The sequence below is a fragment of the Cricetulus griseus genome, chromosome 9, assembly GCF_003668045.3.
Source record: "Cricetulus griseus strain 17A/GY chromosome 9, alternate assembly CriGri-PICRH-1.0, whole genome shotgun sequence".
Taxonomy (NCBI): Eukaryota; Metazoa; Chordata; class Mammalia; order Rodentia; family Cricetidae; genus Cricetulus; species Cricetulus griseus.
The window spans coordinates 28,087,267-28,103,122 of NC_048602.1; the positions used below are offsets into that span (position 1 = coordinate 28,087,267).

The window sequence follows — 15,856 nt, forward strand, 5'->3', positions numbered from 1 at the left end:
TCACCCCCGCCCCCCCACCCCCAACCCCATCCCCCAGCCACGACCCAGCGACGGTGAGTCAGCGGCCCCGCCGCGCCCCCTCGCTCGCCCGCTCGCCCACTTCCTCCACACCTTCCCCGGGAGGGTGGGGGGGCGGCGAGGGGCGGGGCCCGGCCTGAGAAGCCAGATCTGGGGAACACGGAACCTGCGGGAGTGTTACTTAAAGGTGGAAATCGATGAGGTCCCCTTGCTTAACCACAGGGTCCCGCCCCGCCCCACCCCACCCCCCAAAAAAAAGAACTGAGCACAAGAAGTGCACGCACGGAGCGCGCCAGATCCTGCACCCCCCAGATCGCTACCTTTAAGGATTCAATAGTGGGGGCACCTGGGGATCAAAGAAAGGCCGCCTCTCCTTCCCCGCGCTCCCCCCCCCAGCCCAGCCCGGCCCGGCCCGGGGGTGCTGCACCCCCACGCCGCCGGGCTCGGGGAGGCGAGCGATTGCGGAAGCCGGAGGGAGGTTCCGCGTTGCCTTATAAGCGCTCTCCGCCCCCCCCTCCCCTGCGCTCGCCCTGAGCTGTCCGCGGCGCCTTTAAGGCGCGGGGCATTGTGGGCGCGGGGAGTGGAATTTTGGAACGAAATGTAGCAAAGAGAGTACAGTAGTAAAGAGTAGCCGCCGAGGTGCAGCTGGCCGACGGGGTGCGCGGGGGAGGTCCGCTCGCCGCACCCCGCTCTCCAGCGCAGGGGGGGGGGCTCGGTGCATCGGAGCCCCGCAGGGAGGAGGCGCCCGAGGGAGGACCCGCCCCGGCCCGGTCCACGTTCGCTCCGCTCCTCAGGAAGCCGGACTCTACGGGGCGGGACCCCGGGAGAGCCTGAGCACAAGAACCTGGAGCCGGCCCCGCACCCCTGCACTTCCCATCGGGGCCGCCGCGGGAGCCCTCCCCGCGGGCGAGCCGCTCGCCCGCCCAGCGCGCAGCCATGAGGTGAGCCCCGAACCCCACCGCGCGCCCGTGCCAGCCGGGTCCGCGCCCCGCCTTTGTCCCCCTCCCCCCCGGCTCGCCCCAGGCTGCGATCAGGGGACGCGCCGGGCGCCCCAACTCGGAGCCGATCGCCTCCCGGGGCGCTCTGCACTCCCCCCTTTTCCTCCGCGCTGCTCCCCGCAGGCTTGGGGCGGCGCCGGCTGGAGGGGGGGGTCTCCGGGGCTCCGGGGGGGTCAGGCTTGGGGGGCGCTCGCTGTCGGGACTCGGGATTGCAGGACTTTGGGGAGCACCTCCGAGTTGGCGGAGAGGTGGGGCCGTCCCGTGGAAGCCGGGCTGCTCGGAGGAGTCCGTGCCCCAACTCCCGTGCCGTCTTGGGGAGGTGGTGGGAGGCTGGCTGGAGAGCCCGTGCGAGCCGGTGCGAGCCCTGGAACTCTGAGCCCTCCTGGGGGGGCGGGGGGAGGGCGGGGGTCTCCGCACCCCTGCGTCAGGGGCGCGGGGTGAGGGTCCCACCGCGGTTCTTAACTTCGGGGTTACTTCTCGTCGCCTCTAGATGTGGGGGGCTCCTCCTGCAGAGGGGTCCCCTGGAGGGTCTGCCTGGGACTCCCTCCCCCCTGGGTGCCCGGGAGCACTCACCCCAGGCCCAGGGTGGCTCTGTCCCACCCCCCCCACCCACCTGGTGGCTCAGGAGGGAGGGGGCGCGGCAGCTGGGGGAGGGGGGCCTTTGTCTTCCTGACTCACCTGTCGAGACAGCTGGCGTGGGGGGCGGGCCCCCGAGTGAGCACTGTGGGCCAGCTGCTTTCCCCACATCCCGGCCCCTCCCCCTGGGCTCCCAGTGTCGCCCGGTGTCACTCCCCCTTCCCCAAGCCGTGGGATTGGAGGAGGGGGCGCTGGAAAGCGTCAAGGTCACAGCCTTCTCCCTCAGGGACCCAGGCTTCCCGGGCTTCTTGCAGCTCTCTTCTTGGAAATTTAATCCTGGGGGCGGGGGGTGAGGGGAACCCAGGAATTTCTTTTTCTTCTTTTTTTAAATTAATGTCTTCCCTGGACGCGCCTGCCCTGAACTCCTGGGCTCACCTGAGGGCGGGGCCCGGGCCCCCCATCATCTCCCCCTTGGGGTTACATCTTGACAATGCTATCTCCCTTCCTCCACTTTGGCTGGGACTTCCTGCCCCAGAGCCCCTGGCTAGGGGAGGAGTCTCCTGGGGACACTTTGGGGGTGTCCCCCGGTGCGCACATGCTCCACTCTTGGCCCGGGACGTCAGGGTGACATTCCTCTCTAGGACCCCGCGCGAGGACCCCTGCCTCCCTCCCTCCCTCTGGTCTGTCCCTTGGCCTGTGGGAGTGTTGGGATCTGGAAGGGGACCTCGAGACACCCTGGAGACTTCCTGCCTGCCTGTCCTTCCCTCCCCCATGGGAGCGCTGTCCCCCCTCGAGGGGGTCAGTTCCTCACTCCACTCGCCCCCCCACCTCCTGCTGCCCCCAGCCCTGCCCCTCCCCCACCCGTTTCCGGTCCCAGGCCCAGTGGAAGGCGGATGGCGGATGTCCGAGTTAGTGCCGCCTCACTCGCTGAGACCGTAAAAGGGCAGGAGCAACGTCTGGGCCGGCCCCCTAAACCCCCACCCCCAGCCGCGGTCCTCCCGCAGCCCTCCTCCCTCTGACTGACCCGGGACAAACCTCCCTCCCCTGAGGGAGGGCGCAAGGGGGACGGGTGGGTCCCCCACCCCCTTCAGAGAGGGTCTCCCTTGGTCACTTGGTGAGCTGTGTCCCTGTAATCCTGGGACAGCTAGGACTAAAAGAGAGAGGCAGACAGACAGAGACCCGTCCCCCTGTTCCCAGCTGGGTAAACTGAGGCCCAAGACTGAGAAGCCTGGGTCCAGGGCCTTCAGGGGTTCTTGTGCAGTGTTGGGGAAGGGGGTGGGCAGGTTTGACCGGGGGTAGCCGAGGTGGAAAGTTACAAGAAATGGTTCCTTTTCTCCCAGTTTGACAAATATTTGTTGAGTGTCTGCTGCATCCGGGAGCTGGGAAGGCGGGGAAGGGGTCAGAGGTCTGTCTGAAGGCTCTTGGGCAGAGCGGGTTCTGAAAGAAAGCGCCTGGGTTCATTCCTTTCCTCTTGCAGTAATAACAGAAGCGGCGACTGTTATTTTATTTTGAAATGACAGGCGGGTTCGCTCACACGTCTTCGTGCCAGGCACTGTAAATACGGGTCTGATTCCATTTAAACCCCCACCACAGATAAAGTGTGATGCTAGGACAAGTTTTGTGCCCTGGTCTTGACCCCATTTTACAGGTAGTAATATGGAGGCACAGAGACATTAAGGAAATGGCCTATTAAAGTTTAACAGTTTGGGAGCACGGGGTGGTGACTCATGCTTGTAACGGTAGCACTTGGAAGGCCAACTTGGGCTACTGAGTCCCTGTCTCAAAAATAAACATATAAAATCAAACACTTTGGAGGTGGTAACAACCCAACTTGTTTGTACCCAGGACTGTCTAAGTACTGGTATTATAGAAAAAGGAAAATAGAGTCATTTGTGACTTTTTGGTTTTGTTTTTGTACAGATAACTCACTTTTACTATTAAAAAACATTTTTCCCCCCTGCAAAGTCACCCTCTGCTCCATTGTGAGCTTGAGGCCAGCATGGGCTATAGAGTTAAGTTCTAGGTCAGCCTGGACTACGCTGAGCCTGTTTCAATACGCCAACCTCCCAAGCAAACAAGCAAACACCTTTGCCTTCTTTTTCACTTAGGGGAAACTGAGGCCCACTGGATGGAGGGAGTGAAATGAGTCCCCGGAGCCCCATAGACGGAACTTGACCTGTCAAGATGGCATGCGACTGCGTGTGTGTGCGCGTGTGTGTGTGTGTGTGTGTGTGTGTGTGTGTGTGTGTGTGTGTGTGTGTGTGTGTGAGTGAGTGTGTGAGAGAGGGGGGTGTTTCATGGTGCAAGAAGCTGGTGAGGCAAGGCTTGTGGGCTGTGAGGACAAAGGGAAGGGCCGGGCTCGAATGAGGAAGGTGCCTACACTTGGTCACCTCCATCCCTTCCTTCTTAGGACGCCCAGCTGCCGGAGTGGGGGCGTCAGTTGCAGGTTTGTGGGTTCTTTTATCCTTGTAACAGACTTAGTCAGTTGGGAATCCCTGGGCTGGAAACTGAGGCTCCCTAAGTAAAGCTACACGGAGAGCAGGTCTGGAACCGACTGCCTAGGGAGAAAAGAGACCCCAAAAGGAACCGGAGTCGCTCACCTTGCCACCTTCCTTCCCTGCTGTAGAATTTTCTGTTCTCATTTTTCTTTTTTTAGGAAAAAAAATTGTTTTTTACATTTATTTATTTATTTTGGTTAAGGTGGGTGTGTGTGTGAAGAATGTGTGATTCAGACCTGACAACTATGGGAGTCTGGTCTCTCCTCCCGTCCACCGTGAGGGTTCTGGGGATCGAACTCGGGTCGTCAGGGTTGGCAGCAATCACCTTTACCACTGAGCCCTATTGCCAGCCCTCCACCTCCCAAGAACAGGGGTCACAGGTGTGTCCCTCCTGTGGGGGTTTTCCATTTCAGCTCTGTTGGGACAGTTGACACAGGCCTCACCACTCACGCACTCGGGGCTGGCCTCGAGCGTACCGAGATCCTCCTGCCTCTGCCTCCCAGGTACAAGATCACAGGCGTGCTTAGTCCCGAATAGTTACCCTTCTTTTATTTCCTCTGCTGAAACATTGGGTCCCCAGGGATCCCTTTGGCTCCCCTCTGCATCCCAAGAACCTAGAATGGTGCTTGGCGCTTACATTGCAAAGAGCAGACTCAACAGTAGCCGCTGACATCTGAAGGTCAGCAGCCATGCTGTTCCAAGCTTTGGGCTCCAGTTTCCACCCACAGCACTCAGCAAAGTGATGAGCTAGATGGAGGCCTAGCCTTTGATGATGAAATGCGGGCACAGAGAGGTGAAGACACCAGGCAAAGATCACACAGCAAGGGAGAGAGAGAGCGCGCCAGCGCGAGTCTCCCATTTGAACTGTGTGCTCCCCAACTCCTAACCTCTTTGAAAGATGAGAAAACTGTGGGGTTGATATTTTTAAAAATATCAACTGAGTATGAAGGAGTGTGGCTCAAAGGGGTCTTGCTTTTTAAAAAAAAAAAAAAAACAGAAAAGAGGTGGCAGCTGACATGATGGCAGTTTCTCAGGTGACAAGGGCCTGAAGGGGAAAAACACTTCCAAGTTTTCATGCTTTTCACCCAATTCACTGTTTCTTAACCTTTTCTGTTGCAATGATTTTTTTTTAAACCTTGTTTTGATTTCGGGTGTGTAGTGGTCAGAAGACAACTTGCCGGAGTCCATTGCACCAGTGTGCGATTCTGGAACCGAACTCAAGTCCTGGGGCTTGAGGGCAAACACCTTCACTGGCTGAGCCCTTGCACAGCCAGCCCGCGTTTGGTGTTTATTTTACTTGAGACAGGGTCGCACTGTGTGGGACAGCCTGGCCTCAAACTTGAGTTTCTTCCTCGCCTCTGCCTCCTTTGTGCTGGGATGACAAGGGGCTCCGGCCCCGTCCGGCTGAGGCTGGTTCTGGTGTGTGTTTTATGGTGGGCTTGGGTTACGAGGGTGTCTCAAAAGACTGCCAAGCGGGAAGGGTTGCTGAGGTATGCGGATGAGGTGGAGGGCTTCTGGGAAGAGACGACACCTAAGCCGAGCCCAGATGTGGCCCCCGGGGAGAGGAGATGGGTGTGGTGTAAAATGGAAGGTTACAGCACAAGCCCCCGAGCCACAGTGGACAGGGCTTTGGAGGATGGGGACTCTCTGAGTGAGATTGGGTCTCACCCTGGTCCTTCTGTAAGGTCATCCTTAAGGCCTGGTTCAGAGTGGGACCCAGCCCAGGGCCACCCAGCCAACGGTGTTCTTTCTGGACCAGAGGACCTAAGCCGTGGCAGACAGGGCAGGACCACCTGGGAGGCCAAAGTGCACCTGGGTGGGGCGGTGGCACCCTGGGAATCTGGCCAGAGTCTGCCCTGGGTGTGGGCGGCAGGTGTGGGTGAGGCTTTAACCCTGCCCTGCCAAGGGTGCCTGAGCCAGAAACAGTCCCTGAAGCTATGCTTGTTTCACATGACGCTTGATATGATGTGGGTAGGACCCACAGCTCTGTGGTTAAGACTGGGACCCAGGAGCCATCTGGTTTCAGAGCCGCCCTCTGCCACTGAGGAGCTGTGTGACTGTGGGAGGGATACTCGGCCTCTCTGGGCCCTCTCCCGATGCACCCTGAAGGGTTGCAGTGGGAACAGGGTGCGTGGCTCGGGAAGGCTCGAGTCATGGGCCCAGCTAACGGGCTGGTGAGGAGGAGCAGGATACATGCAAAGTTGGGGTGCTAGGCTCAGCCTGCATTGTGGGGGTGGGGTGGGGAGCCTACCAAGGGGCTTTCCCTGCTGAATTCTGACCGCATGGCGTCAGACCCCAGCCCTGCCATTGTGGGGGTATAGTTTCTCTCCCCTGGAAACCACAAACTTCTTCTTTTTAGGAAAAAGCCTGGTGGGGGTGGGGTGGGCTCCCCCCCACTTCCCCTGTCTGGTGGGGGTAGGTGGGGCCTAAGCTCCCCCCTGACTTCCCCTGTCTGTGTGTGACCTTGGCCAAGTTACTTCCTGTCTGGAGCCTTAGTGCCTGCCCTGGAGGAGAACTGAACCTTCCAGGGGGACAGGTGTTGGGGGTGGGGGGGCGATGTCTTGTCTGATGGAGATGTTTGGGGAACTGACAGAACTGAGCACTGGGTACTGACTGGTCCAGTGCACAGTGCCCGAGTGCTGACAGTGACCAAGCACTCAGTACCCGGGTGCTAAGTGACAGTACTCGGTGTATATTAGGTACTGTGACTTTAAGTAAGTACACTCCTTTCTCCTCCTCACAGCTGTCAAGAGGTAGGGCCCATCATGTCTTCCCTAAGTGACAGTTGAGGGCGATGAGCTTTCTGGGGCGTGTGGAAGAAGGGTTCGCAGGGGTCTGCAGTGTCAGGCGGCATATCGGCCCCTGGGCCTCCTCAGCTCTCAGGCTGGGCCAGCTGCCCCATGGGCGTGTTCCACAGAGAGTTCCTTAACTCTGCGGCTCTGCTGTGCCAGCACAGGTCTGTCCCCCAGCACTGGAACACACTGGTGGCAGGGCGGTCTGTCTGGGCCACCGCTGTGTCTCCATCCCCAGCCACAGGGTGTGACTGTGCAGCCAGGAATGTAAGCCAGATGGCTGTTTGTGCCCTGGGGAACCAGATGGACCAGGTAGCTGGGAAAAGCAGCCTCCGAGGAAGCCAGCCAGGGTCCTGGGATCTTTCTCCACATTCCTGCACTTCAGCCGTGGCTGAGAGCAAAGGTGGGGGTGGAGGGGTGGTACAGATGGGGAAACTGAGGCCGGGCTGGGGCTGTTCTTACCTCACTTCTTGGCTGTCTGCTATTCCTGGCATCTCTGCTGTTTCTAGTCATCCTGTATTCACTTTTGATTGAGACTAGAGGCTGAGACTATGACCCTGAGCAAGCTGCCTGGTCCCCAGCTCAAGCCTTCCAGGCCCTACTTTACTTTATCTCTTTTTGACTCTTCCTGTGTACCTGTCCATCTCTTCCCCACAGTGTGCTCATGTTAGCCTGTGTCTTTTTTTTTTTTTTTTTTTTTTTTTTTTTAGTAGTACTGTGGATTCAACCAAGGACCTTGAGCATGCTGGGCAAGCTTGAACATTCTAGCACTGAGCCACGCCCCCAGCCCCTCACTGGGGAATTCTAGGCAGGGGCTCCACCACTGAGCCACACCCCCAGCCCCTCACTGGGGGATTCTAGGCAGGGGCTCTACCACTGAGCCACGCCCCCAGCCCCTCACTGGGGGATTCTAGGCAGGGGCTCTACCACTGAGCCACGCCCCCAGCCCCTCACTGGGGGATTCTAGGCAGGGGCTCTACCACTGAGCCACGCCCCCAGCCCCTCACTGGGGGATTCTAGGCAGGGGCTCTACCACTGAGCCACGCCCCCAGCCCCTCACTGGGGGATTCTAGGCAGGGGCTCTACCACTGAGCCACGCCCCCAGCCCCTCACTGGGGGATTCTAGGCAGGGGCTCTACCACTGAGCCACGCCCCCAGCCCCTCACTGGGGGATTCTAGGCAGGGGCTCTACCATCACTTTATATGTGCAATCAGTTTTCTGTTTCTACTATATGGGTCTAGGAGGTTGACCTTGGGTCATCAGTTTGGAGTCTGGCACCGTTTAATCAGCTGAGCCATTTCTCTGGGCCCTGCCTTGTTCTTCTGACTTTTCTCCACTTTATACCTTTTGACTGTGTGTCACCCTGTCCTGGTGTCGTGCTCTGTCTGGGTCTCTGGGAGGATGTCTGGATCCACTGTCTCCATCTCCCTCTGTAAGCTCTTACTCCCATGCTTGTCATGTGACAGAGACACCCAGTTGGAGAATGTGACTGACTGGCCCCTCTGCTTTCTTCCCTGGCAGTGAAACGGTCATCTGCTCCAGCCGGGCCACTGTGATGCTTTACGATGACACCAATAAGCGATGGCTCTCTGTTGGCACCGGTCCTCAGGCCTTCAGCCGCGTCCAGATCTACCACAACCCCACGGCCAACTCCTTCCGAGTTGTTGGCCGCAAGATGCCGGACCAGGAGGTGCAGGCTCCCTCCCTCTGTCCCTCTGTCTGTCTGCCACCGAGCACTCATCACCCCCCCCCACTCACCTGTTGCCTCTTGTAGGTGGTTATCAACTGTGCCATCATCCGGGGTATCAAGTATAATCAGGCCACTCCCATCTTCCATCAGTGGCGCGATGCCCGCCAGGTCTGGGGCCTCAACTTCGGCAGCAAGGAGGAAGCCTCACAGTTTGCAGCCGGCATGGCCAGTGCTCTAGAGGCCTTGGAAGGTTAGCTGGGCAGGTGGGATGACGTTGGGCTCACACTTTTAAGTCCCTGCGCTTGGGAGACTGAGGCAGGGGGATTATAACAAGTCCCAGGACAGCCTGGATGACATAGCAAGACCCTGCCACAGACAAGAAATGGAATCAAACTGGGAACGTCGGGCAGTAGGTAGAGAGCTCACCTAGTGTGCCTGAAGCCAGGCGTTCAGTCCCCCGTGCGGTGTGAAGTAGGCCTGGTGGCGCAAGCTTGTCACTCAGCGCTCAGCAAGTGGAGAGGGAGAATCTTGAGATTAAGGCCATCCTTAGCTACACAGCAGGCTAAGACTAGCCTGAGCTACATAAGACTCTAAAAAACGTGTGTGTGTGCGCACATGGGTACATGCATGTCTTGTGGGGCTGGAGAGATGGCACAGGCTTGTTATATGAGCCTTGGAGAAGGTGAGGCCTGGGAGGACGGAGGGTTCTGGGCCAGCCTGGGCTACACAGCCAGATGTGATGTAAAACAAAGTCCACAGGTGGCATATGATGGCAAAGGCTTGGTGGTACAGGCTTGCCCAGTGTGTGCCTGGCCCTGGGTACCATCCCAGGTCGAAATAAACTCTCTGTGTGCTATTTCTTAAAATGATTGTTTGTTTGTTTTGGTTTTTTGGGTTGTTTTGTTTTTGAGACAGGGTTTCTCTGTAGCTTTGGAGGCTGTCCCGGAACTCTCTCTGTAGACCAGGCTGGTCTGGAACTCACAGAGATCCGCCCGCCTCTGCTGGATTAAAGGCATGAGCCATCAACGCCCGACTCTTTTTGTTTGTTTGTTTGTTTGTTTGTTTTGAGACCGGGCTTCTCTACATAGCCTAGCTGGCTTGGAACTCACAGAGATCTACCTGTCTCTGCCTCTGCCTCCTGCTGGGATTAAAAATGTGTGCCACTACGCTGGGCCACATAGTATTTATGTTTTCAAAATCATTCAACTCAATGGGGTCGGGGTAGGATGTGTGGTGGGTTAGGGTTGTGTCTGGGTCTAGAGCAGGGAATAGGACTCTTTTCTTAACGCTCCCTAATGATGCCAAGATTTTTTCCAGAGGTGTTGGTGATTGAACAGTCCTTGGATACACTAAGCAGGGGCTCTACCACTGAGCCACACGCCCAGCCCCTCACTGGGGAATTCTAGGCAGGGGCTCTACCACTGAGCCACACCCCCAGCCCCTCACTGGGGGATTCTAGGCAGGGGCTCCACCACTGAGCCACGCCCCCAGCCCCTCACTGGGGGATTCTAGGCAGGGGCTCTACCACTGAGCCACGCCCCCAGCCCCTCACTGGGGGATTCTAGGCAGGGGCTCCACCACTGAGCCACGCCCCCAGCCCCTCACTGGGGGATTCTAGGCAGGGGCTCCACCACTGAGCCACGCAGCCCCTCACTGGGGGATTCTAGGCAGGGGCTCCACCACTGAGCCACGCCCCCAGCCCCTCACTGGGGGATTCTAGGCAGGGGCTCCACCACTGAGCCACACCCCCCAGCCCCTCACTGGGGGATTCTAGGCAGGGGCTCCACCACTGAGCCACGCCCCCCAGCCCCTCACTGGGGGATTCTAGGCAGTAGCTCCACCACTGAGCCACGCCCCCATTCCTCCTACCCTCAGATAGGTTATGTCCTAGGTAGCTGCTCTGCTTTCTGTAGAGTGAAATCTGCCCAGTGGCTGAGGCGTTGGCATCCCTGGGCCTTGTCAATACTGATGGAAGAGCTTGCCCGTTGTGTGTGGAGAAATGCCATCTGTAGTGCAGGCCTGTGTTCAGTCCCTTGGGACTAGTAAAGTGACTAGTGGCACATCTGTGTCCTTTGGGTGTCCCGACAGCGCCTGCCAGGCAGCAGCTCAGACCCGGGGAGGCTGCTCCCTATGGAGGGATGTCAGGGCTCTGGTTCAGTGGGATGGCATCCTCATGAGAGAGGGTGGAGCTCCTGCATTCCCACCGTGCTTTCCCATTCACCTTCCAGGAGGTGGGCCTCCCGTGGCTCCTGCACCCCCTGCCTGGTCTGCACAGAACGGCCCCTCCCCAGAGGAGCTGGAACAACAGAAAAGGTGAGGACCCTTACTCCCTTTTGGCTTCCCAGGTTTAGAACCCTGCCGGATTTCACTTTTTTTTTTTGGTTTTCTGAGACAGGGTTTCTCTGTGTAGCTTTGGAGCCTATCCTGGCACTCGCTCTGGAGACCAGGCTGGTCTCGAACTCACAGAGATCCGCCTGCCTCTGCCTCCTGAGTGCTGGGATTATAGGCGGGCACCACCAACGCCGGCTGGCAGATTTTTTTCTTTATGAGTTCGAGGCCAGCCTGGTCTACGGAGTGAATTCCAGGACAGGCTACAGAGAAACTGTCTCGAAAAACAAATGAAACGAATCCACTCTGATCTACATAGTACATTCCGGGCTAGCCAAGGCTACACAGTGAGACCCTGTCTTCAATAGAGAATAAAAGAAAAGCTATCAACCCCCACCCCCAAGAATCTGATAAGCGAATACACCATTCTCGTGTCCCCGACTCCACACCTGGGTTCCACATCTTTCTGAGACCCTTGGCCACTTTGTCATCAGCTGTTCGTGACAGCTAGGCAGGTGTAGGAGGTACTGGCCTTGCTGGTGACCTCTGAGAGGAACCAGATGCTGCTGGCCCTGTGGCTAGCTTGGTCTGGACACTGAAGGCAGCTTCCTTTCCCCTGCACAGGCCTCCTGAGCACCTGGAACGCCGCGTCTCCAATGCAGGTAATGACTCAATTGCTGGGTCATGGAGTCCTCCCTGGAGGACCGTTTTGGGCGGGCTGGACAAAGAATAGGGTTCCTCAGCAATACTGTTCTCCCTGTTTATTGCAGGAGGCCCACCTGCTTCCCTGTCTGGGGGCCCGCCTCCCCCTCCAGGACCTCCGCCTCCCCCGGGCCCCCCTCCAGCCCCGGGTCCGCCCCCTTCAGGGGGATCTGCTGCAGGTCATGGAGCAGGGGGAGCCCCGCCCCCTGCGCCCCCACTGCCTACAGCACAGGGCCCCGTTGGTGGGGGTTCTGGGGCCCCAGGCCTGGCTGCTGCCATTGCTGGAGCCAAACTCAGGAAAGTGAGCAAGGTGAGTATCTGGGAGTTCCTGGGAGATAAAGCCCTGAGGGGACAATGGGAGGTGGTCAGAGTGCCCCAGAGGTGTCACAAGAGGGCTAGGAGGTGACCTGGCCTGCCTTTGAAGCCCTCTCCCCTTCTTCATTCCTTCAGCAGGAGGAGGCCTCTGGGGGGCCCTTGGCCCCCAAAGCTGAGGGCAGTCGAAGCACTGGTGGGGGGCTTATGGAAGAGATGAACGCCATGCTTGCCCGGAGGTGAGCCTGGGAAGTCAGCCACACGTGGCAGCTTGGGGGTTAGGCTTTTGGGGTGCTGGTGGTACTCATTTTCTCCCTCTCATGCCTATCCCGGGCTGAACTCCCCGTCTTCCTACCTCTCAGCCTCCTGTGTGCTGGGAAGACACAGTTGCACCCAGCTTCTGTGTTTCTCTGGGTGGCAGTCCTCCTGACTGATGATGACAGCCATGTCTGGGACACAGTGCTGGAGACTGTCCTCTGGGGCGGCTCACAGACTGTCATATGCCCCTGACACTCAAGGGCTACAGCCCTGGGTGGTTCCAGAATGTTCTGGAAGCTTCAGTTTTTAAGAATCTCAGCTTGCTGATGGAAAAACCTTCTCACCCTTAACGGTTCTGTTTGCCGAGTTGTGGGGATTATTGGGGGCGGGGGCGGGGGGGGGTACTCCAGATTCTACAGGAGCAGTTTCTGAGCTGGATGTTTTTGTAGGAAATTTAAGTGGTTTGTTTTTATTCGTTGTATGAGCGAGTGTGCCCTTGGCACCTGGGAGGAGTCTTTTCTCTCTCATTTTGCCATGTGGCTTCTGGGAGTCGAACTCCGGTTGTCGGGCTTGGCAGCAAGCACCCTCACTCACTGAACACTCTCGCTGGCCTTTAACTGGATTGTTGTTGCTGCTGTTCTCAGCCCTGACTGGGCTGGAACTTAAAACCTCCTGCCGCTGCCTCTCAATGTTCAGTGTGAGTGTGGTGTGTGTGTGGACACACATTCGGAGTTAGAGGACACTCGGCAGGGTTTGGTTCTCTACTTTGAACTTTACGCGGGTCCCTTGCAAGCCGTCTTGCAGGCCCCCTTCTTTAACTCGGGATCATCCTGGAATCTAGGCGTGGGAAGGGGTGCTTTTGAGTGGCGGGCGGAGTGTGGACTGTAGCTTGTTCTTGCTTGCCCCTCTGCAGAAGGAAAGCCACACAGGTTGGGGAGAAGCCCCCCAAAGATGAGTCGGCCAGTGTAAGTCGGGGGCCCTTTCCTGCTCTATATTCCTTAGGGTGTACCCCACGGCAGGGAGGAGGTGTGGCGGGGTTCATCTGGTTTTGGACCTGGAAGAGAAACATTGGCGTGGAAAGGGTGGTTTATGACTCTCTTATTTACCGCCAGCAGGAGGAGCCAGAGGTCCGAGTCCCCGCCCAGAGTGGTGAGTGACAGCCCTGTCAAGCCCTAGAAACTACAAATCCCAGGATGCATTGTTCTTGCTCTGAAAGCACCTGCATGGGAAACCTATGAAAATAATAGTGGGGGATTGTAATTTTATAAAACCTGGTGGGTTGGGTGGTGATATATTTTTGTGGGGGGCAATGCTTGTGTCTGACCTTTCTGATTTGTTGCTCCCCACATCCACCCAGAACCTGTACGGAGACCCTGGGAGAAGAACAGCACAACGTTGCCAAGGTAGGCCATTGAAAGAGCTGAACTTTTTTCTTGTGCCAGGGGGAACATACTGTAAGCCGTGGACTAGAAAGAGGCGCAGGCAGTGCCCCTCTCTAACCTCATCCCTGTCACACGCCAACTCTTCCAGGATGAAGTCCTCCTCTGCTGTGACGACCTCCGAGGCCCACCCCTCTGCTCACAGTTCCAGCGATGACTCTGACTTGGAGAGGGTGAAGCAGGTAGCTTTGGGAAACAGCTCATGACGCCCAGAGAGACAGACCTGCAGAATGGTTCTAGGGGAGGCTTAAAGCCTCAGTCTTCGAGTCTGAGGAGGGGAGATGGTGGGTGTGGTCCAGTCTTTATCCCTTGTTCCTGCTGAGTACCCAGAACCCTCAGCTCAGTGGCTCCAGCTATTCCTCTCCAGTCAGAGCTGGCAGGAGACTACGCACATTTGGCAAGCTTCTTACTGGATGTTCTCCAGTACTCGCCTGCTGGGACCAGAGATCTGGAATCTATACAACATCACCATCATTTAGTGACCTTGGCTACTGTGTCAAAGGAAGGGTTGTTGAACCAGCTTCCTGTCTTTTCAGACAAGAAGGGGAACCTTGCTCAACAGAAGCATGCCTGCAATCTCCCCAGTGAGGGGCATGGGGTGTGGCTCAGTGGTAGAGCCCCTGCCTAGAATCCCCCAGTGAGGGGCTGGGGGCGTGGCTCAGTGGTAGAGCCCCTGCCTAGAATCCCCCAGTGAGGGGCTGGGGGCGTGGCTCAGTGGTAGAGCCCCTGCCTAGGATCCCCCAGTGAGGGGCTGGGGGCGTGGCTCAGTGGTAGAGCCCCTGCCTGGAATCAGCAGTAGTGTGCTTAGGTGTCATTCAAGATGCCCTAGGTTCTATCCCTGTCCCTGGAATAAAACGGACTGTCACGGTGGCACAGCGGGTGAAGGTCCTTGTCCCTAAGTTCTCTTCACCGAACCCACATGGTAGAAGGAGTGAACTACCCCAAGCCGTTCCCTGACCTTGACACTCGCGTTGTGTGGTGTGTACGCATGCACATACGTGTACAAGCGCACAAATAAGGAGCTTTTCAAGAACTTTAGGAGAAAGTCAGAATAAGAGAGGGGTCACTGTTGTGCCTGTCCGGGTCTCCTCTTGACGGTTTCTTTTCAGGAGCTTGTGGAAGAGGTGCGGAAGGAGCTACAGAAAATGAAAGAAGACATAATTGAAGGTGAGGCTCTCACCTCCGCTTGCGTTCCAGTGCAGCCTTTGCCAGCGCCTTGTGTCTGTGGGCGGGGCCTGCCTTGGAAGATGGGGACAGACTGGCCTGAATTCTTGGTCTTCCTCTTCCTTTCCAGCCTTTGTCCAGGAGCTGAGGAAGCGGGGTTCTCCTTGACCACAGGGGCCACTAGAGCCATCCCTCCTCTCTGCACTTCCCGCCTGGCGCCTGCTTTCCCTGCCTCAACTTGACCAAGAGTACACCAGAAGGCATACTCCCCGACTGTCTCCACTTGGAAGATTCCAGAGGGTGTGGCTTCCTGGCGCCATGACCACACTCCACTGGCTGCTGATTGGCTGAGGTCCCACCCCTTTGTTCCCTTTGGTCCTTCCCCTCTGCCGTCCCCTTGGGGCTGGTTCCTCTGCTGGGGATGTACCCAGTAACCCCACAGTAAGGGAAGGAAGGAGGGAACCTCGCCTTCCCTTCTTCTCGATTCACTTTAACGCTTTAATGCCTTGGATTTTTTTGTTTTGTTTTTAAAGAAAAAGTATATATATACATATATATATATATTTGGGTTTGGGGGGAAGGGAAATTTTTTTTTCTCTTTGGTTTTGATAAACTGGGGTGTGGGAGTTTTTAAATGCTATGACTCCAGGCCTGTCCCATTGGAGGCAGCTATAAAAGAGGGAGGTATCCCAGCAGGTGGGGGCGGTTTCTGCCACCCCGGGAACACCTCCCCCTTTTCCTCGGCTCCTCCCTCTTTTCTATGAGGAACTCAGATTCTCTAACTTTTTTGGAACCTCAGTTTTGTGGTTTTTTATTTGGGTTAGGATTTCAGGGTCCAGACCATTTTTGCCCTCTGGGAAGATGACGTGAGGGGAAGAGAAGAGGAACAGGTCCTCCAGCTCCCACGCCTCAGCTTCTTAGACTTGGGCCTTCGCTGAATAAATCTTCCGTTTTTATAAATGACCGTCTCTGGAGTGACTTGGGAGGGGGGTTGCTGCCAGCTGTGGGAACCCGGTCCAGCATCCACACTCCTGGTTCTGGCCAGCACTCTGCCGCGGCCCTCCCCAGCACGCTTCCCCG

The 15,856-nt window shown here is 57.4% G+C and overlaps 1 protein-coding gene across 5 annotated transcripts; it reads left to right on the top strand.

Moving 5' to 3' along the window:
- The first annotated feature begins 817 nt into the window (after positions 1–817).
- Vasp (vasodilator stimulated phosphoprotein) lies at positions 818–15,736 on the top strand. Of its 5 annotated transcripts, XR_004771218.1 has the most exons (14): positions 818–959; positions 8,405–8,573; positions 8,658–8,823; positions 10,802–10,886; positions 11,526–11,563; positions 11,672–11,913; positions 12,054–12,154; positions 13,087–13,138; positions 13,286–13,322; positions 13,531–13,576; positions 13,704–13,794; positions 14,722–14,779; positions 14,907–15,128; positions 15,601–15,736. XR_004771218.1 is itself a non-coding variant. In XM_027430931.2 (13 exons), the coding sequence occupies exons 1-13, from the start codon at positions 955–957 to the stop codon at positions 14,942–14,944; spliced, it is 1,128 nt and encodes a 375-aa protein (XP_027286732.1). In that variant the 5' UTR covers positions 818–954; the 3' UTR covers positions 14,945–15,736. The 5 variants fall into 5 exon arrangements, 4 of the variants coding, with proteins under 4 accessions (XP_027286732.1, XP_027286733.1, XP_035305244.1 ...); XM_027430931.2 differs by having other exon boundaries at positions 14,907–15,736; XM_027430932.2 differs by having other exon boundaries at positions 13,289–13,322; positions 14,907–15,736.
- The last annotated feature ends 120 nt before the right edge of the window (positions 15,737–15,856 follow it).

Excerpts from the sequence above, each read along its gene's own strand:
- Vasp (XM_027430931.2), top strand. Across the intron at positions 8,574-8,657 it reads GCAAGATGCCGGACCAGGAG|GTGGTTATCAACTGTGCCAT; the intron begins GTGCAGGCTCCC and ends TGCCTCTTGTAG. Across the intron at positions 11,914-12,053 it reads AACTCAGGAAAGTGAGCAAG|CAGGAGGAGGCCTCTGGGGG; the intron begins GTGAGTATCTGG and ends TCATTCCTTCAG.